This window comes from Anas acuta, chromosome 4 (assembly GCF_963932015.1).
Source record: "Anas acuta chromosome 4, bAnaAcu1.1, whole genome shotgun sequence".
Lineage (NCBI taxonomy): Eukaryota > Metazoa > Chordata > Aves > Anseriformes > Anatidae > Anas > Anas acuta.
The window spans coordinates 41776052-41801788 of record NC_088982.1 but is presented as its reverse complement, the minus strand read 5'-3'; the positions used below and the strand labels follow the sequence as shown (position 1 = coordinate 41801788).

The window sequence follows — 25737 nt, the reverse complement described above, 5'->3', positions numbered from 1 at the left end:
AGTCAGAGATAACTGCAGCCTGACATCTTGTCAGGAAAAAAAATAAAATCTTGATTTTGGTGTCTTCTACTGCAGAAATGCAACAGAAGGCTATGCCCTAGAATCAGACTACTACAAAACGTGTTGGTGTTTGGAAATGAGTAACCGAGCCTCTGATAGGTTCTAGTTTTGTGTGCAGTAAACAGTTCTTCAAAGAAGACTTCATTAATGGCCTGACAAAGCAATAAAATATCTTCTCGCTCATGGAGTTCATTTTCATCCAAGGATGTCTTTAAAATACGGATTCCTATACTGACCATTTGGCATTCACGTGATTATCCCCCACAATAATTTGATTTAGAGTGGAACCTAAATTCCTGCATTTAGAGATCTTAAGACTGTAGAAAGCTTTTCCAAATTGTTTGCTAGAATTGTTTGGGGTTTCATTTCTAATAAAGGCCCACATAGGTAAATCTTAAAATAGTTCTGGTCCTTTCTGAGGTAGGCTGACATGGTAGGCCTCAACTCTTTATATGCGAAGGATAATCAAAGTGTTAATAATGTTTAACTCTTATGTTGGAGATACCAGCATCCCTATTACCTTTTGGCATTTCTCAGTGTGACAGCCTGTTGCCATAGACATCTCACTGGAGCAAAACAAATGAACAAGCAAAGTGAATTTTGCCTAACTGGGAAGAATTGTAAGGAAATGTTCAGCTTGCTTATAGCTAAGAAAAAGTAGAGTTTGTAATCACTGTGCTGAACTTACCACGTAAGTGAGCCCACTAATAAATGTGTGCTGATGTTAAATGATCACTACCGCTCCAGGTACAGGGAATGTCTCTGGGTGTAGACTAGCACATGAACCACTTGAACCATCAAAGATCATTAAAACTGATTCCTATTTCAAATAGAACTGTGGGAATAACAGTTGATCTCCTGCATATTTAGTTTGTCCTCACATTTATAATACTCTGTCAGAGTCTTAATCAGCTATCATAGCTGGTTTTAAAAGACCCAGGGAAGCCTGAAATTCCTGATAACGGGCTTTTGAATTTGGCTCAGAAGCTGGTGCCTGAAGAAGTGTTTAGTTTTGTAGCAAATAGTTTATCATATTGTCTTTTTTCATCAGGAAAAAGAGGTGTATTACTTTGATATTTTAATGTACAGACTCCAGGTTTTCGGTTGTCCATATTCCTGTGGTGTATAAATCAGCGTGATCACAATCTCACGCTTTATGAAAGGTGTGCTCACACTCAACTATAGCTTATTATAGGATGTTGACGAGGGCCTGTGGAAGAACATTTCAATAAGGCTGGCTGTGGTATTTTGCTCAGTCTCCATAAAAGTGCTACAAGAAGAACATAGGTACCGTAAAATACGGTTTGTAAGGAACATGATTTTCTGTTGTTAGACTGACACTTTATGTACTTTAGGAATCTGTCCTGGGGCTACTAACCAAGCCTTTGCAGAGTAAGCTGACTTCAGGAATATTTGTTTCATCTAAAAACCTCATTCATAAAAATCAATTGTCTTTGTCTCCATCTCTTCAGGAGTTCTAGGTATTGGTCAAGTCAATGAAAGCTCTGTAAGTAGGATGTTCTTCCTGTACTGCTTGAGGAATGGTCTCGAAAAACACTCCTCTGCGACCACGTGTGTCCCATTCTGCTTTGTGTGTGCGCCTCGAGTGCTTCGGCTCTGAGCTTCAAATAGGGGCAAAATCCAGCTAGAACAAAGTCATTTTAAATTGTAAGGAGACTTATATAGTATATATATAATAATAAATGTAGATTAGTATACACACATACATAGTATGTATACATGTATCATTGATATACATGTATAACAATGAGACATACTTCTCTGCCCAGTTACTTTTCAGGGCTGCAGATTACTAGGCCTTGCTATCAAGATACTGTTTCTATGTCTTTCAGGCTTTTCTTCTCTCAGGAACATGCTGCCACCAAGTTCTAGAGAGGAGTGGTTTTAATTAGTCTCAGAACAATCTTTGGTGGGCAACCCAGCCATAGATGTCCTGGATAGAGCTTCTGAAGCAGCCTCCATGATATTGCCTGCTGTGGCCATCCTGACCACAACGGCCAGGTCCTCCCTGAGAGGTGTACTACACTGGGGAGATTTGGGATGGGAGAGAGAATCCTGTGGTATTTTTCATTGGCAAAGCATGATGTGCTTTGCACCATAAAGGACCTCAGGAGATAGGTGGCTCATACTCCTGGCTAATATAAATACTCTCAGGCCACCAAATCCATTCCCGTTTCCCCATTCCTGTCCCATTCATATTAGTTTTGTTCCAGCTTCTTGGCAGAGTTGAAATTGGCTCTCCAAGCAGTCAAAGAACTGAGCAAATGTGAGAGGGGGCACAGGACCACTGCTCTTTCAGTTGTGAGCTTGTGTCAGCGGTTGTTAGATTGCTGTTTGCTTGTTGTTTAAATCTCCAAATCCCTGTGGAAACAACGCTCCAGTAACACTGATGCTACAGCTAGCAACTAAAACCTCTTGCCTAGAACAGAAGAACATGAATCTTGGTGTCAAATGTCCATAGAACTAGCAGTAATCTTCTGAAGAGCTTGATGTTTTAGGGGAGATCAGACTTGCTGTCACTATGATGTCTTATCTTGTGGTTAGTCAAGAGCCAGGAGAACCCTTCTCAAGTAGCAATAGCTCACCTGGGGAGAAACCGTGTATTTCTGTCCTCTTTCATGAACATCTAGCTAGTAACAGAAGGATCCCTTTGGTGGGTAACAAAACCCACTTGACACACTTATTCTGGGGCACTAGCCTGAAAATAAAAGGTCACTGTCTGTTTCCCATCTATGACAAAATTTTTTCCTTTGAGGGACAGGAAATAAGCCAGTTTCACGTTGTCTGTGATAAGCGTTTTCAATAATCCATCCTGCCTCCCTTCTTCCTTGGAGTCTGTAACACCTGGATCCTGTTTCAGAGAGGGAAGCGCTGTGCGTGCATTTTGACTTGCAGCTGTTGGCTAGCGGTTGGGAAACCTGGATGCGTGGTACTTCGGCACTCACGGTTGCTTGTGCATACAGGCAAAGCATCCCGAAGAGTCTCAGATACTGTGAGGTAATTAACTCATCTTTCTCTTATCTTGTTCATCCTGGAGCCCTTTTTAAAAAAGGAGTGCTGGAGAAGTTGCTAGGTGAATGTTCTGGGATTTTCTCACAAGTGGATTTTTTTAAACCCATTTTAAGTTAGGGATAAAAGCAGAGGATGTATGTCCTGTCTTTAAAGGCTGTGCCTTTCTTTTCCCCTCTTCTCCTTCCCTCCAGTTAGGAAAATCATTATTTTAGAAGATGTGGAGATGAAATACAGAGTCCTACCTAGGGCTTCTTTTCCTGTCTAATTGTGTGAGTATTTTCACACATCTAAAACACAGGGGAGAAGGACAGCACAGGGGAGTTATCGCTTTTTGGCAGTTCCTTCTTGCAGCTGTGCTGCTCTCTGGGTCAGCCTGCAGTAGAGAAATTTGGTTCAAGCACCAGCAACGCTGCTAAACCATTTTGTGATGAGGTCAAGAGTTGAATAATCATCCCGTTGATAAGCGAGCGAGCCAGAAATTCTGTTGAAAGAGGACAGTGACTTATTGTGCTGCTTACCTATTATAGGTCACAGAAATCATGAAGGGAAAATGGGGGACCGAGGGCACTCTAGCACATGACTGTTTATGTAACCGTGACTTCTAAGTTTTATTTGCTGCTGTTGATGTAATAAAAGGAGTTAAGGCAGGCCTTTGTGTCTTTATTAAAATCATGATTTTCTTGCAAGCATCCCTATGGGAAAAATCAACGGTGCTACTGCTCTGGATGTATAGTCTAATCAAATGTAGCTGTAAATGCCTTTTAGAGGCAGGGATGTCAGTGCACAGTGTGCCCAGCATCTCTGAAGTAGTGCTACAGACTACACACCAACATAGTCTAGTGGGTGTGGGAACACACAAAGTTTGTTGAGCCCAAAGAAATTAAGAAAAATACACGAATTGAAGTGCTTAAAAAGGCAGTCTGAATACAAAAACGGTAATTTGTGGGGAGCTGGACCTAGTGATTTATATAGCATACCACAAAATAGACTCCCCAGATACGACTGCCATTTTTAGGCCTGTGAGCGTTGCTTTCAGTAGGACCTGGTTGTGAAATTAGCAAGGGTTGCTGTGAAGCTGACAGCCAGAGACAATGTGTATTAGAAAGTGATAGGATATTAGGGAGTGATTTCTTGTAATTATTTTTTTTCTGTTGCTAAAATGATGTGCTTACATGGTATGTATGGTTTACCTAAGGTATTTACTGTGTTCAGCCTTCAGCTCCTTCATTCTTTTATCTGGTCAGCACTAAATTCTGCCATGACACCTTTGTGACTGCTCATTCTCATTGAATATTCTGTTTACAGCGAGGACTTCAAGTTCCTCTCCTCTTAATTTCATCCTGGAGCTTCTCCAGTATGTCTTTGACTGTCCATATTCCACTAAAGCTGTTCTGCCCAGCGTGACTAGCAGCCACTTTCTGGCAAATTTCAAGGCTCCTGTGCCAGAGGTGCTTACCCAGATTAGCCGGAGGAAGTGAGCATCTTTATGTACTCCACTTCTAAAGGGCTTACGTTGGTTGAGTATTGCAGAGCTAAAACAGAGACCTGGTGGACCTGCATTCTCTTCCTGAACATGCTGCCATTGTGTGATGGGAAACTCATCAAAACTTGTTTGGGTATTTTGCTGGTGGTGACGGTCATGATGGTGTCTGGGTTGCAGCACCTGTGAAGTGAGCATATTCTGAAATGGGCTGCTAGAACTGGCCCGGGGCCCAATCCCTAATCCTTGATAGGGGGATCTAAGAAAGGAGAGAGGAGGGAGAAGTATAGGACGTGGTAATCTGATGTGTTTTGGTGCTAATTGAAGCCATCCTAGAGGCTGGATAGGAGCACAACAGTTTACAGTCCATCTCACCTCTTCCTCATCCGTGACTCCTTTTACAGTCCTCCATGCCTTCCCAGCTCTCAGCTGCTGCTTCTCCTCACTCGCCCCCCTTTTCTTGCTGTTCTTGAGAGAATTCACACGAGGCCAAACTCTGGATCACTCAGGTGTTGTTTCTGCTTTATTTTTTATTTGTCTGCCTATTTACTTGGCTTTAAACTGATTGCTCACCTGAGTCAGTCTGTGGTTCCCCAGAACTCCTTACGGACGGCTTACTGCTTCATTTAAGTTTAATATGACCTTTTAAATTCTTTAGGCATCTTTGCAGAGCTCCTCAGCTCCCCAGTGCAGACCTATCACTCAATCCTAGCTCTTTGAGTAGGCTATGGAAGAGTGTTTAGCATAAAATAATATAGAAAATGATTTATGATAGGTAATGAAGAGGGATTAAGTTATGCTGCTAAACTGCTGCTTATACTTCTAGCTCAATCGAGCTTTAGTTGGGCTAAACAAAAGCTGCAGGGGCAAGAAAATATCAGAGAGGAAACAAGCGAGTTGGAGCAACGAACTAGGGTGCCACATAGCCAACGAATGCAATTGTAACTTTCTTTAGATTGAGGCAAACTTGAATGGTCATATCTGAAAACTTAATGTAGATTGAGGTACTTGATGCCAAGAAGTTGCAGTTTCACCCTGGCAGGGTGCTGAGCACCACCCAGCCGCTTGCTCACTCTCCCTGGGTGGGATGGGGGAGAGAATCTGAAAGATACAAGAGCCAGAACTCAGGGGTGGAGGAAAAGACAGCTTATTAGGTACAGCAAAAGCTGCACATGGAAGAAAAAACTCTGGGCAGCCTGGGCCAGCTGTCCCGGCTACGTCCCCTCCCAGCTCCCGGTGCCCCCTCGCTGTCCAGGCAGCACGAGAGGCAGCAAAGTGCTTGGCTGAACAGCTGAAACAGCCATGGGTTATCACCCCTGTTCTCATCAAAAATCCAAAACACAGCATTGTGTGAGCCTGTACAAAGAAAACTAACTCAATCCCAGCCGAAACCATGACACATGGTAATAAAAACGAGGTGTCCTAATACTGTGAATCCTGGTCCTGTAGATTCCCAGACGTTTCTTGAAATATAACTGCTGAAGTTAGGGCAATCTTCCCTAATTTATCTCATCAACAATTTTCCTGTGAGCATTTCTTTGAAGTGATTTGACTTCTACCTTCTTTCATACTTGTTGTAATTTTTGTTCCGTAATCTGATAATTACGGTTTCCGTATGTGCAGTATCACTACAGCATATGGGTTTGCAGCACTAATTCTGGTTTGGAGTTCTGTAATTTACTCATTGCTCTGCTGATTAAAGTGAAATTACGTCCCTCTTAACATGCCAATTCAGTCTCTTTGGGGTAGGTTGCCTAATAGTGGCCATTTCTCAGATAATTTGTGGTGGTCCCCACAGTGTTCTCGCAGTCATGCTTTTGCTTTCACTGCCCACGTGTGTCACTCAGTGCCATGCCTTGAAGACCCTTACTTTTTCCTTGTGCTGCGTAGTCTGCATCTGCTCTGCTGCCTTCATATTTCTCCACTCCAGGTCCATATGAACTGGACCTGTGAATCCTCTCACACTTGCCAGTTTCATGAATGGCAGGTGTCCATTTCATTAGGTAGAGTTCGAGCTTTCAGCGTTTGTGTTGGGTGGCTCAGTATTTAAATCAACAAACATGTTTGTCTTTTCCAGTTTGCAGAGATAAGTAGTTTGTGCAGTTAATATTTACATTTTTATTGATATCGTGGTCAAATTCTAATCGCCACTCTACGTCAAAAAGCAGATGGTCACAACAGCGAAATAGCGTAGTTTAGGATCGATCAGATTTGTCTGTCAAACCGATCTCTCGAAGTGGAAACAGAACTTCTCCGTATTTGAAAACAAGCAGACGAGTGGGCGAGTGCGAGAAGCTGGCACTTCTTCAAGGAGTGCTTTTGCACACAGCTGTGGCTTTGCCAGAGATTGCTTGATATTGGGCTGCATCAGCAGCCCAGCACTATTTTGGTGCTTTTTGCTGATGCTGGCAGGATTGGGAAGTATGTTTTTGAGGCTCCCGGTTGAAGCACGATGGGGTAGTCCCAAAGCATGCAGGAGACCTGTAACTCCACCAGTCCCTGCCAGTGACAAACAGTTTGGGAAGCAGATCTCCCTCCAGTCATGGAAGTCAGGAGAGAGAAGTGCTGACAGGTTTTGACTCTTGAATCATGTGGAGAAGAGGCAATCTGATGAGCAGTTACTTGGTAAATGTTGGCGGGATTCCCAGCCCGGTCCTGTTCTAAAGGAAGTCAGTAAGAGTTTGCCCCTAACTCCTGAGTTACCTTTTCCAGCTTTGCAATTTCCATGTGGTTTCTTACCCACATTTAGCATTTCTGTCTTAAATAGGAACGAGATGTTTGTAGCTGAACATTTGTAAGTAATTCTGTAATAACAAACTGGTATGTTCACGGTGGAGAAAGAAGAAACCTAAATGCGGTGTTGCAAGTCTGCTCCAGCCCTTCAAGGACTCCTCACTGGAGATCCTTGGTTGCGTTGCAAAGGGAAAAAACCCATGGCATGCAGATCCTCTGCCGCAAACCTGAAAGTCAGCTAAAGTTTCTTGACAGGCGTGGAGGTTGGCTCCCATTTCAGACGAACGTGGTCTGGTGTCCCACGAACCCTCTGAGATCTGGGGAGAGCTTTTATTTGTTTTGAACTCGTATGAAAGTTGATGGGTTGGGCTGGCTGCCCCGGCAGTTCTCAAGCTTGTTCAAACTCACAGGCTCAAAAGTGGATGTGAATTCAAGTCCTGCCCCGAAGGCCTTGAATGGCAACTTGGCTTAGAAATGAAATTGCCAGGCTTCACAGTTATGCTTCTAAGCCAATTCACTAGTGTTTAAAAGGAGGCTTGACTGAGTTCATGATAAGACACTGATGCTGGCTTTTTCAGCATTAACCTTACAGCCTCAAAATGCAGTGGGCTTGGTACTGCAGCAACTGAGGGAATTACTGAGAAGAGGAAAATTAGAACTGTGTCAGCAGTTAGAGGTCTGCTTTCTAGGTACTGAAAGAAACTGTATGGGGGAAAAAAAAAACAACGTGTGGCTTTTGGGATGGAGATGCTGCAGAGGAAACTTTTCCCTTTTTTATACAGAATGCCTGAAGTTTTGAGAGCCAGAGGAGGTACAGGTAGATGAGCAACAGGAGGGGGAGCTCTCCCTGTGCTACCCAAGGGGGAGGGAAGTTCTGGGCTTGGTAGCAAGCCTGTAAGTGAAAAAGAAAAGAGCTTCGTGGCTGCTGCTCCCTGTCAGTGATCGGTTGGTGGCTGCCCTTATGTAGACAAGACCAACAGGGTACGTGCATGTCTGGAAAAAGAAAGGCGATCCAAGCTGTGTTCCTGTTCTCCCTGCCTTCAGTACCTTTTTCAAGGTGTTTCGTAGTTGTGCTGCTGCCTAAGAAAGCTGCATCTCGGCCCTGCCCTGATGTAGTTGCTCTCATCGTTGCAGGGCATCTTTACAAGCAATTTGCCAGTGTCCTGTTCCTCAAGCACTGTGAGTATTTCGTGAGGTGCCAGCCACAGAGAGGAGGGATAGATAGCAAAAAGTATGTGCAACATTACTTTTATGGTTAGTGCAACAACAGGTACAGGTGAGAAGGAAGAGCTCATTTCCCGTGCAAGTAGAATGAACAGGATCTGTAAGAAGGGTGGCTTTTTACTGTTCTTTAAAGGACTGGTTGCAACTAGGAAATGTTACCAACATTAAGCAATAGAGGTACACGTCCAGTAACAGAGAAATTTGGAGGTTTAGCAAGTTGGAAGTTTCTCTAAAGCAGAAACCCACTTCTTCTGGTAGCCATATACAATTAAGTATCTCTCAAGCTGTAGTTTTTTGTTGACTGAGTGAACAAAAAACGTGGATGAGTGGACAGGTCTCATCTGGCTGCACCCAGCTGTGACGACACGCCTCGAGTTACTTTGCAGCATTCACAGGATGAAATGGGAATACCTGCAGTTCTCCTGCAACCTGCAGGAGTGCTGCCTTGACTGGTTAGCACGTCTGCTGTATTTCAGGGTAGGTGGTGTTGGCCTGCTATTGTTAACACTGCTGCATCTGTGATCTTACCTTGGATAGTATCAGAATAATTTTAGATAAGTGCTTTGGGTTTGGTTGGCTTTTATTTGCTTTGAATAGGAAAGATGCTAACCCACTTCTGTGCAAAATAGTAATCTGAGGAAATGGGTTGTTTTAGTGTGGGGTCTTAAAATGTTGGTGAAAAAATTCCAATGGGTTTTGAGTAAAAGGAACTTACTCTGATGCCCTATTCCTCGTATCGTATGCAACATTCAGAGTGCGTGTTGGTATCTCTACACTTATGCAAGTGGCTAGGTTTTTCCTTCTTAAATTTACTGGATCAAAGCATTAACATAAATCTGGAAATTTTACTCATCAACTTCTCTCCAAGCTTTGCAATTTGCCGGAATTAAATATGGAATCTGGGAATAATACCTGATCATAGGTACAGTACGTATCATGCAGGCTCATTGCCAGGATGTCAGTGGAGGGTTCTATTAAATCCTTTTGTTTTGCTGTGCTATGATTACAAAGATACTTTTGTAGCTAGGGACACTGAGTCTGAAAGAAGAAATGTGAGAGGTATCTGGCAAGAGACGATAACATGAATTTAATCCTAGCATTGCTGTTGTTCTTGACTATGTTCTGACTGGCCAACAAGATCTGCAAAAAAAAAAAAAAAAAAAAAAGTCTTGGTCATGTCTATTATTTGAATACTATCAGGAAGAAGAGCAATCCAGGGTCACAGCACTGTAAACACTGCCAGTGAGATCTGAGGAGAGATGAGATGTGTTGCAGTTACCCAAAAGAGAAAATGTAGCTAACTGCATGGAGACCAACACATTTTTTTTCCTTTATAATTTCAGCTAAACAAACTTCAGTTTAGGGTAGTCTTTAAAACTTTAATGAGGAGTGGTGAGTGAATGGAAAGCAAGTAGTGTCTATGTAAGAAGAAAAAATAAAACCCAAAGATTAGTTTGGTGTGTATGATATTCCTCTCCTAGGTAGGTGGAGAGATGAGACCCTTAGTTTGCATTCATGCATTACTCATTTCAGCTGTTCAGAAATGAACTGTGCATTATTGGTACAAATTGTCTTATATTTTAGATAGGGGTCACTGCAAGATTGGGCTGAGATTTAAAGTCACTGGAAGAAACTCCTTTGACTAGCTATACACCTGATCTGCTTTTGAAGGCATGCATGCCTGTTCTCAGTACTGAGACTCAAGTATCCAATACCTTCTGGGCCTGTTAAGTCCCTGCTTTGTACACAGAGTTCATAATACTTTGTGGGACATGCAGACTGTACTGATAATAAAATAATTATCAGTAAATATGAGTGGTGCCCTGGTGGTATTTAGTACATGTGGTATACTTGTATTGTTGCAGTTTTAACTGTTTTAGTAATGTTGGCTGAAAGATGATAGGCTTCCTTAATTTGGTCTTCAAAGAAACCCTTGTTCATTGCCAAAAAAACTTTTTCCTGGTCACTCAGTCCAGGCTGAGGCCAAGTCCATTCACTTCAGGGGGATGTTAGGTGGCCATCCAGAAGGGTCATGCAGAGGCCAGACGTACTGCATGTTAAGAAGTTACTCTGCACAGATTTGGGAGTAATACTGTTTTTCTTGGTTCCACGCAGATGGTACCAGACAGGAAGAGGTGGAAGGTGAGCTCAGTGAAGAGGAACGCTGGTTTGGAAATTCTTCAGAGACTCCTTCAGAAGCATCCTATGGAGAAGTCCAGGAGAACTTTAAGTTGTCTCTTGAGGACAGAATCCAGGAGCAGTCCACTTCCCCAGATACTTCTTTGGGAAGTGCAACTCCTAGCAGCAACACAGCGGAGTTAGGGACCGTTGAAAATGAGGCACTAAGAGACACGATACAGAGTAAAGAGCACCTCTCTCCCGATGTGTCATCTCTGTGTGAGGAAGAACCTCCAGGTCCAAATAAGCCACTGAGCAGTAACCTGAGGCGGCTGTTGGAGGCTGGCTCCCTCAAGCTGGATGCTGCCGTGACCGTCAATGGCAGAGTTGAGTCCCCTGTAAATCTTGGCTCAAATCTCTCCTTCTCTCCACCTGCTCATCACGCCCAGCAGCTAAGTGTTCTTGCCAGAAAGCTAGCTGAGAAGCAGGAACAAAGTGACCAGTACAATGCAGGTAGTCACTTCATATGGAATCAAGGGAAGTGGTTGCCAAACTCCTCCACCACCTGTGGTTTGTCCCCCGATTCAGCTATCCTGAAGCTGAAAGCTGCAGCCAATGCTGTTCTGCAGGACAAATCTCTTTCAAGGACTGAAGATACGATAAGATTTGAATCCTTTTCCTCACCCTTTAGTTCTCAGTCAGCCAGTTCCACATTAGCAGCTTTATCAAAGAAAGTGAGTGAAAGAAGCATGACTCCTGGGCAGGAGCACCCGCCTCCAGCTAGTTCTTTCCTTTCTCTGGCTTCCATGACCTCTTCAGCTGCCCTACTCAAGGAGGTTGCTGCGAGGGCTGCAGGCACCCTGTTGGCAGAGAAGAAGAAATCACTGGTTGCTGAGGATCCCCTGCAGCTTTCAGAGATGAAGCAAGAGAAAGCAACTCCACCACAGTCTTTGGAATTATTGTTACTGCCAGTCCCTAAGGGAAGAGCATCCAAACCCACTAGTACAGGTATGGATACAGTTGGAGCAACTGAGTAGTGTGCGTGTGTTTTGCTGTGCACTTATATAACATCTCTTCAATGGGTCTGGAGTTGTTTTGATTCCACCTATTATGAGAATAAGAACTAGGTACTCTGGGGAAACAGTAGAAAAGCTTTTTAAAATACCAGTTGAGGACCACACTGTCACAGATGTTTCCATTTTTGAAAGATTTAAGTGTACAGTTCAGTTTTTTTTTTTTTTTTGTATTTCATACAATGGCATGTCCCCCCCTCACCAAGTTCAAAATAAGTCCACAAAAATATTTAATGGAGAAGATCAAAGAATCCCTGTTAGGGAGCTCACGGTATCAGTGAGCATATACAAAACTAGTGCTTTTGAAATACTGGACAAGGGAGAATTCTCCCTCCTGCTGTCTCTATCACAAATGGACTTTTGTATAATCGCTTACTACCCTGTCCTAATTTACCAGAGTATATTATTATGTTGCCACTTTTCATTAAATTTTTTTGCAGCAGCATGAACAAATCTCACATGTTTGGTCTTTTACAATCCTTTGTCATTTAGAAAAAAAAAAGTGAACTGCATTTCTCCAATTTAGCTCAACAAGAACCATTTTACACTACAGCCTTCCCTCCACCAGTTCCAGCTGTTGGCATTCAAGGAATCAGGCTTATAGGGAATAAGAAGAAATAGTCTTGGTAACAAAAGCGTTGAAGAACCAGTGGGCCAGGCATGGAAACTGAAACGATCCATCTTCAAAATATGGAAAAACAAGATTCTTTCATCTCTTTTATAAAAGGTTCACGTCACTGATTCATATTTCTGGTAGAAAATCCAGGCTTCAAGCGTTGGTACCCCTGTTCTCCCCGCAGGGGCGTCTTGCGGGGTGCTGTGAGCTACACGTGTTCTGCAAGTGCTGTGCCCGTGCGTTTTGCCAAGGCAGCTGAGGTGGCAAGCTAGGCTTGGCACGGGTCTGACCTGAGCTTCCCATTGGTTTAGATTAAGGCCTTTCCAGAGTAATAGAAGCTAAACCCAAAAAAGACCCTTTTGTGTTGGACTAGGAACACCCACACCGGCTACACCAGTGCGGCTGTGGGCATTAATTTAATTAACTTTCTGATGAAGATTGGCCTTCACACAGGAAGGGCAGCAATGGATAGGAAAGGGGTAAGGTTGAAATTTATTTGCACTTATTAGTTTGTTTCTTGCTGGAGGAAAAGCCCTTCACATCAGAAGTTTTTACGAGGGAGAAATAAATGGTTGGAGTAAAATCGAGGTTTTGTGTTTGACTAACAGACTGTGGGATTTGTCCGTGCAGCTTGTGCTGGGGGAATGCTGTGGGGTGTGCGTGTGTGCTGGTAGTACCAGCGCTCTGCAAACTAGCTCTGATGCAGCAAATTCCTAGCAACTCTTCTCTTTGCTGAGGGCCCAAGCGGTCTGTGCTGCTGAAGGATAACAATAGGGGCCGACTGCCTCAGGTCCTTGGTAACCAAGGCACAACTATTCATTTTTTGTAATATATGGGGCTAGCATCCCAAGGGGAAGGGTGTTTCCTTTCAGTTTATATGCACTGGGTCAATGCCAGTTGGCATCCAAGCAAACTTTATAGTGTCATGTTCATAACACAAGTTCCTCTAAGTCGGTTTTCTGATACGCAATTAAGTTTTTCCTTTTAAATAATTAACTAACTGAAAACAAAAAGCAAGCGGTTGGTTTGCGTGTGTGGATGTTGGTTGTGGGAAGCCCAGCTCCTTGGTTCCTTTGGCTGTGGAGGAACGCAGCCTGCAAAAAAGTCACTAAGCAATGACCTTTGGTTGGAGACTTGATTTCTGTAGCGCTGAGCTGCGTAGCAGAGCATCTGTATTTGCCATGAAAATAAACATCACAAGCTCCCAGTTCCTTTTACACCTACATTATGCCACTAGAAGCAAAGAAAAGATTTTTCTTTAACTAGTAAAGATTAATAACGTTGTATCTGTTATTGTGTGTCTGATTGCTTCTGGGGACACAGGGGTTTTGGCTTGTTCCCGGAGAGTTAGACGTCTTTTCCCAGTAGGCACAGACTGAGAGGTGTTTTGTTCCCCTCTCATACCTGGAACACTGAAGGCATTGTTGGGTTTTCTTTGTTGCTATGAATCTGTTTTACTTACCCACCAGCAACATCTAGCTTTGGTTATAAGATCAATACGCTGCGAGATTAATTAGATGTTGACAAGCAAGGAGCAGCAAAGGTGGAGGCTTGTACGCACGCTGCTCCTTTGCCCACCTTGTTGAGCATTTTGGTCAGAGTTATGCAGGCAGCAAGCACGCTGGAGCTGTGGCTTATTACAACATCATCACCTCTAATACCACAAGTTGGGCTGGGTGAACTTCAGCCTGGCTTTCACAGGTTGTGCTGAAGTGGCACAGAGAAGGCTAACTTTTAATGACATTATTAGTTTTGCCAACTTAATTAAATGCTCATGGGTTTGGGGTCAAACTTAAAGGAAGTCTGTAATCTCTGCTAAAATTCTGATGGTATTTCTGAAAGACTGTGGGTGGCAGCACCCCTCCCCCCCCCCCCCTTTTTTATACTGACCAAATACTTGCTTGGTAATAACTTTTTGCCTGCAGTTCTTGCAATTCTGTTCCTGAAATTTTGGGGGGAAACACTGCCTGATTCTGTCCTCAGTATAATCACTTCTTCCAATTAATTGACAGCGTGTGGCATAAAATACACATCAATATAAAAGAAAAGCTGACCCCCCCCCCCCTTTTTTTCTTATGTCAAGATTTGTGTGGTGTAGTAAAGTACTAATGTGGTTGAGCTTTGGAGGGGGTTGATGTAAATCCTGCGTACCATTAATTGGCGTTGTTACTGATGAAGTCCCAGGCATTTGGTCCAGTTCTTTGCGTATTTTGCAAAGTGCTAAATTGCTATTGATTGGTCTTGTTTGCAGATTTATTTTTAATGATGTGGAAAATGGGTAATAGAAAGGTTGTTACATGTTTCTTTTGTGGATCTTTTGTGATAACCAGAGGCTGGGGAAAAGATATAATAGAAGGAAAAGAAACGGTAGGTAGAAAGTGCTACCAATATATTTTTCTGTGGATTGTCTTTCTGCTGCCTTTTGTGTAAGTAAAGATAATAAAAAAGTGAAACACAAGTAACTATAGCATTGAATTTGGCTTCCTGCATAGAAAGTCAGAGGGGAACAATTTGATAATACGGTGAGTGTGATAGAAAATTTCACAAGTAGACATTCTGAACTTGCAGAAGTGCCTGATTTGGCAGCGTGTCCTTTTCTGTGCTTACATAATGAGTAAGTGATCAGTGGAATTGCAGTGTCTGTGTTTCCTACCTAATAGCAAGAATTATTATTTTTTTTAGGATAGGATAAATCTTTCTGGTGGTTTTTATCACTTAGTTCCTCATGGAGGGAATTTGGTGTTTGCTCTATCCTTATCAGTAGGAAATAACTGATAATAATGAGATGAAATATTTTGAGACGAGTTCCAAATAGCAGGGTAGGCATCACTGAGCTCTGGATATTTGAAAACAGTCTGTCTTTTATATTGAGGAAAAAGGGCTTCCAATTCTGTCATAATGCTAGACCTTTACAATAAGCAGAGGAAATTGTGGTGAGAGAATGAATGGATGGATGGTTGTGTATAGTCAGCAGCAAGGAATTTCTCTTTCCATCAACCTTGAGATGGTTCCACGCTCAGTAGTGTAACCATACTTGCTTGACAAATGCCACCAAATCCTTTTCTTAGTGTAGGTGAATTGGGCAGTAAAGCAGAGTGAAAACATTTGTGAAGGCAGTGGATTTAATGCCCTGGTAACTAGAGGAGTACAAGGAAGCCCATGGCTCTAGGACCCCTGATGGCTGAAGTTGCGGCAGCATCTGCTCGAGCCGTAGCTAAACAAGTTCAGCAGCAGGGGTTATGAAATCATTCACTTCTGGAGTTAAATATATCTGATATGCAATACCGGCGTGCTTGGCAGTTAAGCTGTGAATTCTCATGTTTTCTATCCTCCATATCCACCTGGCGATCGATCAGATATGGGAATGGATCATTTTGGAACACAGTTGAGCATATTTTCCATACGCTACTAACACTGGCGTTTGATAGGAAATGAGGCTGCAAAGTGATGATTATGAAAGACATCCATCTCAGTTCAGTTAAATTATAAGGAGCATTAGGACCAGGTGAGACAGAGTAGCATCCCCTACTGATTAGCCAAAGGATGTTTGGGGCATTAACCTTTATAAATTATGGTGACCTTTCTTAGAGGGAGAATAACTAGATTAACGGGAAAAGAGACATGCACGGGGAGGAACTGAAATTTCTGGTACATATTGTTGTTTAACTAATGTGTCTCTTTGCAGATGAAATACTAGCATTGAAAAATGGTATCTTGAGTATGTTTACAAGGGGAAAGTGTTCGACAAGTGGCTGTAAAGGATCCTCTCTTTTTGTTCCCCCTTCTGCTAAGCCTCAGAAGAAGAAGGAGGAAAACCTTTCCAGTGTCCGATCTGTGGTTTGGTTATCAAGAGGAAGAGTTACTGGAAACGGCACATGGTGATTCATACAGGTTTGAAAAGTCATCAGTGTCCACTCTGTCCATTTCGCTGTGCCCGCAAGGACAATCTCAAATCACACATGAAGGTAAGGGAAGTGTTTACTAACATTCAAAACACTTGAAGTGTCAATCAAAAAATGATAGCACAACAAACCTATTTCAGTAGCATCTGCAAGAAGAAAATGTCACTGTTTGTACTACTAATTATGTGTTTATTTAAGTAAAGGCACCATAAAGAGGTAAAGAAATAAAATATTTTCCTTGCCTTGCCATTTTATGTCATGTGGAAGCCGTCCTGGGTTACATGCACAAGGTGCAGCACAAGCTGTCTGTGATGGTTTGAGTTTGGGACCTGGAACCACCAGATGCAGGGGTGGTAGCTGGGCTGCGACACCATGCAAACATAGCAGTGCTGCTTTCTGGCTGCGAGCTAGGATCTGCCTGGCATTGCATTGCACTAAAGGAGCACACCAACTTGGCCTGCTGCTCTGCGGTTTGAACCTTTTTCATGCTGTGATTTTTAACTGCAGGTGCTTCAGAAGTGAAGTATCCAAAGCAGAGTGAATAACATGTTATACTGTAATGTTTTGGTTTTGAATGTTTCTACTAAGTTCAAAAAATGTTTTTAACTCAGCCTATGCTTTAGATTCAGACTGAGGGTGACCATTTGAAGGAAGCAACATTCATGTTGGTATGGAGAAATACAAAAATGTAAAGAAACCAAAGTTTCTTTAGCTGAATTTAGCCGAAGTACTGCATGGCTGCAAGATAGGAAGTGTCTGGTCTTGTGTAATGTAGGGCATGCTTGGTGAAGTAAAAATTGGTACCTGACCCATTAATCCATGGGTGAAGACGCTGAAGGGTAAAGAGTTACCTTGGTTAATGTACTCAGGCTGTTATAATAACAGTGAACCATAATAATGGTTAATATTTTGTTTATTGGGGCAAATGCGTGTAAGAGTACTAGAGTGGTGTTGAGGGGCACAGGAAAGTTGGTTCAGCTTTTATATAAGCTATTGAAACATCTGAGATCACTAGACAGGAGTCTCATCTTGTTTACACTTGAGTAACTATTCACTTAAGTATAAATTCAGATGATTCCATTGATCACAACAGCAGATCTTGTTGAATTTCAGGTCCTTGCTAGGTCTGAAAACATTCCCCCAAAGTCAGAGGCTCACCCCTTACCTCTCCTAGTGAGAATCAGTGCACTGTACCCAGACATCCTTAGTGTATTGTGCTGGTCCTTGTCAAGTACAAGTAGGTTTGGTATTTGCAACTACTTTTTTCAGGACTTGGTGTTTGATGTTGACTGGAGGGCTCAGATGACCCTCCAAAGTAGAAGACGTGAAGGAAGAGGAACTAAACATAATAGGAAAGTTGTTTTTTTATTTATTATTATTATTATTTTTTATTTTAAGTTGTTGACAACCTGCACAGAGGCATGAACCACCTAAAAGGTTGCTGTTCCTTGGTAGAGACCTGTTGTTATTCCCTGCTTTATGAAAGATATCTCTATTATTCCCTGCAGAAATTCTTGATCTCTGCTTTTTGTGCCTTTTTGGAATTATTTTTTTACATGTTGAAGGCCTGTTCCTTCCTTTTTTCACATGGTAATTTCCATAGGAGCTCATAGATAGGATGTTGGAGAAAATCAGGGACTTTTTCACTGTCTCTCATGTTGATGGCTATCTGAAGCCCTTGTGTTCTTTTCAGCTCCTAACATAAACCCCTGAATTAACTAAGTCCATGTTGTCTTAAAATTGTTTTGTAAAACTAGTTGCCCAGTATTTGGTCTTTTATTTTTATTATAGTCTTCGGGATAGGTGCATCAAATCACAAGTGTGAGAGTCGGCAAGATAACGTTTTACCTTAATTTCAGTGGCTTTCATGTATTTGTCTTAATTGAGCAGGCCATTCATAGAAACACTGCCTATGAAGGCAGAGCAGAGCTGCTTCTCCACTCTTCTCTTCCTCCCCATGAGCTGAATGGTCCATTGATCAGGATGGCAGGCAAAACCTGTTGAGGTGTTTTGTCCTGCTGTGGTCTTCAAAATCTGATAGCATTGTCCATGTTTCCTCCAAGGCAGCATAGCTCTGGGCTGGAGCACCTCCTCTTTTTTCTAGGTTCTTGTGGGCATTTTCCATTGAAGCTGTTAGTTTAGAGTTTTGATTTCCATTAGTGGTTTGTGTGAGTGTCAACTTGGGGCTTCCTTATTGTGTGTATCTTTAGGGTAATGATTAACTATCTAAATAATAAGTTATTTTATGGTAAACTCAAACCGATTGGCCAAGAATACATTGCCAATATTTTTGGTGTCTTGTCCCCTGCTAGAGAATATCTTAATAAAGAGAGCTGGAGCGATTCCAGCCCTGACCGTATTCAGATCTACATGTGCTACCCACCGTGTCGATGAAAGCTTTCTTTCAGTAAGGGCACTTTGCCAGGACCAACTCACAACTGGAGGCGAGGAAGTGAAAGGCAAGAAGGGAAGCAAAAGAAAAGTTTCCACGCAGGCACAAAATGAACAAGGGAGACAGAGTAGCTTGCCTTTTAAGGCACATTGTGTTATCTATAATTGTTATATGGCATTCAGATTCCACAGTGATAGGCACCTTAGAAAAGTCCTAAAATAGATGCAGTACAGAATTTTATTAGTCTATTTTGGAGACAAATTATAGTACTTGCATAACCACAAGTTTTGGTCCTTCTTCACAAGAATCTGAGGGTAGCATCTGAGGACTTGATTCTGGTACCATAGTGTGGTTTCCAGGGGCCCAGAGAATGCTGAAAGTGAAGCTGAAGAAAATGACTGGGTAACAGAGAGGTGTCCTGTCCAGGCAGGCAGCAAGGGCTGTGCTTGAGACCTCCTCTCCGTATATCTAAATACATACTCAGTTTGAACATGTTATTTTCTTCTTGAGTGAAAGGATATCTTATGTACTGCTTCTGAAGCTGCAGAAAGCAACAGAAAGGGGTGGTGTAATTCAGCAAGATGTTTTCAGGCTTTTCTGTTTTTCCTGGTAGGGAAGTAGGGATTAAATTTACCTCAGAGCAATACCACAAGCATCAGTCAGATTTTGGCCAATTGATATCTTTGGATCATGCACATATCTTCCTCAGCAATTGGTGGAAGGACAGGCTGTGAGATCATACGGATATGTTCCAAGAAAGCAACAGGATATTAGCCTGAGTACTTGGAAGGGGGAATGAGGAAGAGGAGCATATGGCCAAAAATAATATCTATAAATGTTCCTTGTGCTGCTATATAGACATAATGCAGAAACGATTGAGCCAGCTCTTCTAGCAGGGGAAAAGAAGTTTAGTGTTGTGAACTTATGCTGAAGCATGATGGTAAGACTGAAAATGAAGAAATTGACGATTAAGCTTAACAGAAGAGGCAGATGCAGTGGCAGGCAGGTCACATGGTGCTCAGCTGCTGCATCTTCGTGCCACTGTTGCCTGTGAAGAAGGACCATCTAGTGAGATCTTAGATTAATACTTCCGTGTCATATTCAGCGGGTTCTAATCAGCCTGTGGATCAGAGGGAGGCTGTTCATTACACGATAGCAGGGGTAAGAAAAGGCTCTGAAGAATGTATCTAGGTGCTTGCCATAGTGATTTGCCTCTTACTCTTTATCCCTCAGCAAAGTTCAGAAAACCACATAAGCATTTATGGTCCGTTTTGGTGGAAGTACAGAACAGGTTACTTCAAAGCATCTTCAGCATGCTCGGGGAGGAGGTTGGCTGTATTTTATGAGAGTTTTTTGTTTAGTTTTGTTTAATCTAACCTTAAAGAGCCAGGGGAGGCTTCTGTGATTCCATTACCTCACCTCAGCTGACGGGCGGTACTACAAACTTGCACTTCTTTTCAACAAGTGAAATCTGTGCCTCGAGTCTCAGATACGTACAAGTGACTTCAAATACCTACCCTTTAATCTCATCACTCTTTGTATATGGTACAAGAATATGACAGGAAAAACATGTATACCTTAAATCTGGAAACAAAGTTTTTGAACAGGTAGTCCAGTCCTGCAGAGAGGCTGTTCTTCTCCTTCGCTTTTTAAGCAAAGCAAGGAACCAGTTTCAAAAAGAAAACGCTATATAAATAGTGTATGTGTCCTGAGGCGAAGGATCATACCAAAACCAGCACCGTGGCACTAAACTTCTGGAAGTACAAGATTTTAAAAATGAAGGAGTTTATCAGAAAGCATGAAAGGAAATGGTAGAGAGCACATGATAAATGCAAAATAAAGATCTCTCAAGTGTGTCTGGATGCAGTCTCAGTAGGCTTTTTACTACAAGATTAAAAAAAGCAGGGGGGAATAGGTGAGGAGGCAAGTATGTATAAATGTCAGGTTGTCATAATTGTTGATTGTAGTAGTTTGTAAACAGATGCTCCTCATGTTAATCCACATCAAACAAAAGTTGGTGAGAAAAAAAAAAACCTACAGTGGGCAAAGAAAAACTTGATAATTATGTCAATGAGAGTAAGTCAGAGTGAGTAGCCAGAAGCAAACAAAATTCAGACACATGCAATTACACCCTTTATGTGCTAATTTTGCTTAGGGATGAATGTCCTCTTTATTCTCCCCTTTATTTTGAGCGTGGAAAAAAAAAAGAAGCAAAACAAACAAACAAAAACTCACAGACAACAACAAAACCAATAAAACCTGCAGAGTCCCGCAAAAGAAAGGGGAAATTTTGGCATTCCTTTCCCGTGCCTCTTAACAAAAGGGAGAATCTATGCAAGCAGCATTACCCCAACTTTAAGGAAGTGGACAAGAGAAGATCTACCTCATTGGTTCTACAAATTTGCAGGAGTAGGCTGTGTCGTTGTTTCTCTCATCCCTGCTCCCCCTTGTTCAGTGTTAGGTGGGGTCACACCACTTAAACTGGCTGGTAAATCTGCCAGGATGTTGCTTTTAAGTATGAAAAGATGATTTAACAAACTGCTTATGATACCAGGAATGGCAGTATGTCGACAAAAAATGTAACGAAATATAGGATGATGTGATATGATAGGGACACGTGGCTTCTGTAAAAGAAAATCATGTGTTCTTCCACTAAGATGTTTTGAGCATGTCAAGAAAATCATGGACTTGAGAATCAGTTGAAATTTATTTGGCCTTTAAGAAAGCCTTTGGCAAAGCTGCTCACTGAGAAGCTGCCAAATAAATTAGGCGATGTGATGTACTATAGCAAATTAGAAATTCACCAAGAGATGATAAAACAAAGGGTAGGAAGAAATTAGCAATGTTAAACATGACAAAAGGCTAACAGAGGGGTGTTCCATTGTGAAGAGTGGTGTGTAGTTTAGAAAATACGATGCGCACAAAATAATGTTTGTGGGTAAGAGGATTGTAGACGATACAACCTCGTGTACACAAATCAAGATTAGAAAAGGCAAAACTTGAAAGAGAATAAAAAGAGGCTAGCTGACAGATAAATGCAAGGCCAAACGAAGTTACTGTTGACAAATACAAGGTAGTGCACCTTGGAAACAGCAGCCTTAAACTAATCATGCACCTGACTGTCTTTAATATAATGAACTGTAACTACTCAGGGAAAATATCTGGGTATCATTGTAGACAGTTCAATGAAAACCTTTTCTTTGCATGTGCAGTAGTGGTTAAAAAGTACGTTAGATATTCAAATGTGTGCAGAATAGAACAAAAATAACACTGAAAATATTACAATGCTATTACAAACATATGCTGTGCTGCCACTTCTGATATTCGTTTCTGATGCACACTGTGCATCAAAAAGATGCATTGGGATTAGAAGGGGTTTGAAAAGCTGGCAATGGAAATGAGTAGTGGGATGGCAAGAACTCCTTTGAAGAAAGAAATTGCAAAGAATGGAACCACTTGGTTTAGGTGTGATCAAAATAATGCATGTGGTAGAAAAGAAAATTGAACTGACTCTTTTTTGTCTTTCTTGTTATGTGCCAATGAGGAGGCAGCAAGAGAAAATGAAAGAAAGAAAGAAACAAAAAGAACCAATAGATATATTGTACCCAAGTCCTCCAACTGTGTCTAAAGTTTGTGGGAAGCATGTAGCTCGGCTGAAACTTACTGTGTACTTCATACGAAGAGCACACAGCAAAAATTGTAGAACTACAAAACACCATTTGAGACTGGGAAGACTGTAATATTAAAAAACAAACAAACAAACAAAAGAAGTATGCTTTGCACTGTCAAGGAGAATATCCACAGTTAAATGAAAGAAACTCAGAAGGAGAAGTCCTTCAATGTTTTTGACATAAGTCAGAACATGGTTTTATGGGATTTTGGAAGAGCCTTTCTTTATGTGCTCTGGTTTGTTGCAGCATAATTCAGAGAGATCCAAATCTGTCAGCAGCCAGGCTCAGATTGGGACTCTGGAGAAAACTTTCCAGCTGCCCTCTCATCTCCTCTTGCCTGTGGTTCTTGCTGTCACCAGGGAATAGGAGCCGGGTCAGGCTCTGTGTTTGTCCTTGCCAGAGGTTATCCGTCCCCCATTGCAGTAGCGCCGCCACCAGCAGCAGCCTAACTGAGTCTGAAGAGGACGCCCAATGGTTTGGGTAGCACTAGCACACTGTAAGAGCCATTCCCTGGGTTTTAATTCTGTAATTCCTTGGCTGCACGTTGTAAAAAGGCTTTAATTGAGGAGAAATCCATTGATGACACTGCTATTGTCTTTGCACTGGAGAGAAATCCAAGTCAGATGAATCAGTCCCCCATTCTCCAAAGGTACTGCAGGGGTGGCGTGCCGTGCTCCTGGGAGGAGAGGGTGGGCTCCCACACAGACTTCGCCACCCGTCTGCAGCAGTGACAGCCTTCAGAAGGCATCACAGGGATGGCTGCGGTACGGGGCCTCTGGAAGAAGTGGCTGAATATGTAGGCAGGGAGATGTTGATTGGTGGGGATCCTGGAGACAAACTCTGGCACACAGGATCTCAGTGGGTGTAAGAGAGAAAGTTGCCATGGTGAGAGTGCCTGCTGCCATTAGTACCTCTCGGTGCTCTTCGTGGAGGAAATAGCTTGCATACTGCTGCGCGCCCAGACCAGCCAGTTTCCAGCCGTGGAGATAGACGACCTGGTTGGCATTTCCGCTGTAACCTATTAATACTTAGAATTTATTGTGCTTCTCTTCTTCTGCAAGGTTATTGCTTTAAAATTGTCTTAGGCTAGCATTAGCTTTAATTTTTTGTTGTTGTCAGTTGCAATTTTAAGATTCCAGAATTTGTCTGTAAATGTCAGGCTTATACAATGCTGAGAATGTCATTCTGGGAAGCGGCTGGCCAAGGGAAATTCTCTTTTGCTATCTGTTTATTTAGCACCTAATCTCCAGAGCCCTTGAAGAACCATTGAATAAAAAGTTAGGCAGCGCTGGTGGAAATGTGTTTTCACTGAATGCAAAAAGGGCTGCAAGAGGGAGGTCTACCAGCTTCATGTTTTAGCAGACCTGAGTTCAGGTGTGATGCACGTTGAGCTGGGGATGCTGGATAGGAGCTTGTGACTGAATTCCTTCGCGGCTTTTGGGCTCCCAGGCTTCAGCACCAAGCTGTGATTTCCTGGCACAGGTGGCTGCTTCTGAGCCAAGCCCAGGGAGCTGGGGATAGGGTGCCTCTCAGTAGGGTGGGGGAATGACGCCTGCTTTGCCAAGAGTTCATCGAACCCCTCCGTGTTTCAGGTGAAATATTTTACGTTCAACAAATTGCCTTTTTCCAACAAAAATCTGGCTCAGTGCGGTGTTTCCAGCCAACTCAAGTCACAAGTGAAAACGAATGTGTGGAGCTCAATCTGGTGCCAATTTGTCTTAATCACGTGGTCATCAATTAGTAAGGAGCAAACGTATGCATTTGCTCGTCTTTCTGGAGGGAGTAGCCCCGAGTGCTACTGTCAAGATATAAAATTTATTTGTGAAGCTATGGAGACAAAACTTTTTAATACACCTGTGATTATTATGCTGAGCTCAATTATTCCTTTCCTTTCGTGAGTACTGGGTTAATCAAGAAATTGTATAACATGTGTACATAGTTTATATTAATGAGTGTGTCTGCTCAGGTAGATAATATGTAAACCACTGCCGATGGATGGATGGATAGAGTGCCTTTCAAAACATAATCAGGGTTAGGCCTGGGGATGCTAGATGTTATATAGTCGTACTGGAGCACGCAGTCTCTGTGAGAAAGAGCGTGCAGTCCAAATATGAGGACAGTAGGATTAACTGCAATCATTGACTGACAGAATTAGCTGTCAAACACCATCTCTCCTGTTTGTAGTTTATGATAACAGAGCTGTTTATTTTCTGGGAGAATTAATTTGCAAGGAACTGCTTCAATAGCACGTTGGTATTGCCAGGTGTTGTGTCTTTACCCTAATAGTTCGTAAATTGATGATGGACGTCGCTATGCAGGTTGATGTTTTGCTGGGCTGCTCTGAACACTTATTTATGAGGTTGCACAGAATGATCCTGCTTAGCAGGACATATTAATAAATAGGTTCTTGTGGAGTTCCTTTGTTTAGTTTTGTTTTTAATCAAGGAAGCTGCTAGTTATAGCTTGGAAACCTTTTTTTGCACACTGACAGGTCATCAGGATCAGGTCAGAAGGACTGTTTCACCCAAAGCAGACTTCATCACTTCCATGCCACAGAGCAGATGTTTCTGATTTATTTTTTTCAGTTGAGTCTGATGTTTATGTTGACTTATGTGTGAAAGAATCCTACTGTTCATAGTACCTGACCTCCTTCCAAGTGCTCCGAATGCAGAGTTCATTCATTAGTTAAATTTTCTTTTTTTTTTTTTTAAAGCGGTGTCAGACGCGTTGAGCTGAGATTTCTGTAATGCTAGTAAACTGCTCTGCTTAATACATGCTTTTATCTTTCACCTCTTGAACCAGGTTCATCAGCACCAAGACAGGGGTGAGACCTTTCAATGCCAGCTATGCCCTTTTACTTCCTCCCGCCACTTCAGCCTGAAACTCCATATGCGTTGCCATCAGCATTTCCTCAGGACAGAATCCAAAGTGAAGGAGGAAATACCAGAAACTGAGGTGAAGGGGTCACCACAGCTAAATAGTGACTCCTGCTCGGGACCACAGAGGGAAGGAGTTGGACCTGACCTTATGGGATCAGCATCTGTATCTAAAACGCCTGATGTGGCTGGGCAGGCTAGTGGAGGAGTTCCACCTTTACTAGTGAAAGAAGAGCCCAAAGATGACAATGGCATCTCAGCTGCACCTTTTGCTCTTAGCACTGTTGACAGAGCCCCCAACAACACAAAGCTGAAAGAATCCTCTGACTTTGTGGCCAGTACAGCATCAGCACTATTCAGCCAAGACATCTCTGTCAAGATGGCATCAGATTTTCTTATGAAGCTGTCAGGTAATTGAGCAGCAAGCACCAGCAGCGGCAGCTGCTCCTTTGATGGGCTAAGAAACCTTTGCCTTGGGTCTGCTAAGTCATTGAATTGCAGGGAGAAAAACATTGCAACTTCTTAACTTGTAATTTCTAGTTTCTTTGGATAGGAAAAG

The 25737-nt window shown here is 42.4% G+C and overlaps 1 protein-coding gene across 11 annotated transcripts in view; it reads left to right on the top strand.

Moving 5' to 3' along the window:
- The window catches only part of ZNF827 (zinc finger protein 827), a 165070-nt gene that overhangs the window by 75299 nt on the left and 64034 nt on the right, over nucleotides 1-25737 (top strand). For 10 of the 11 annotated variants that reach the window (XR_011096146.1, XR_011096145.1, XM_068680859.1 and 7 more), the window contains 3 exons: nucleotides 10646-11656; nucleotides 16130-16302; nucleotides 25105-25588. Coding sequence is in view for 9 of the 11 variants with exons in the window: in XM_068680859.1 (XP_068536960.1) it covers nucleotides 10646-11656; nucleotides 16130-16302; nucleotides 25105-25588 (1668 nt within the window). In the remaining 2 variants the exon portion in view is untranslated. The remainder of the gene's footprint in view (nucleotides 1-10645; nucleotides 11657-16129; nucleotides 16303-25104; nucleotides 25589-25737) is intronic. The other variant, XM_068680858.1, reaches the window with a different exon arrangement.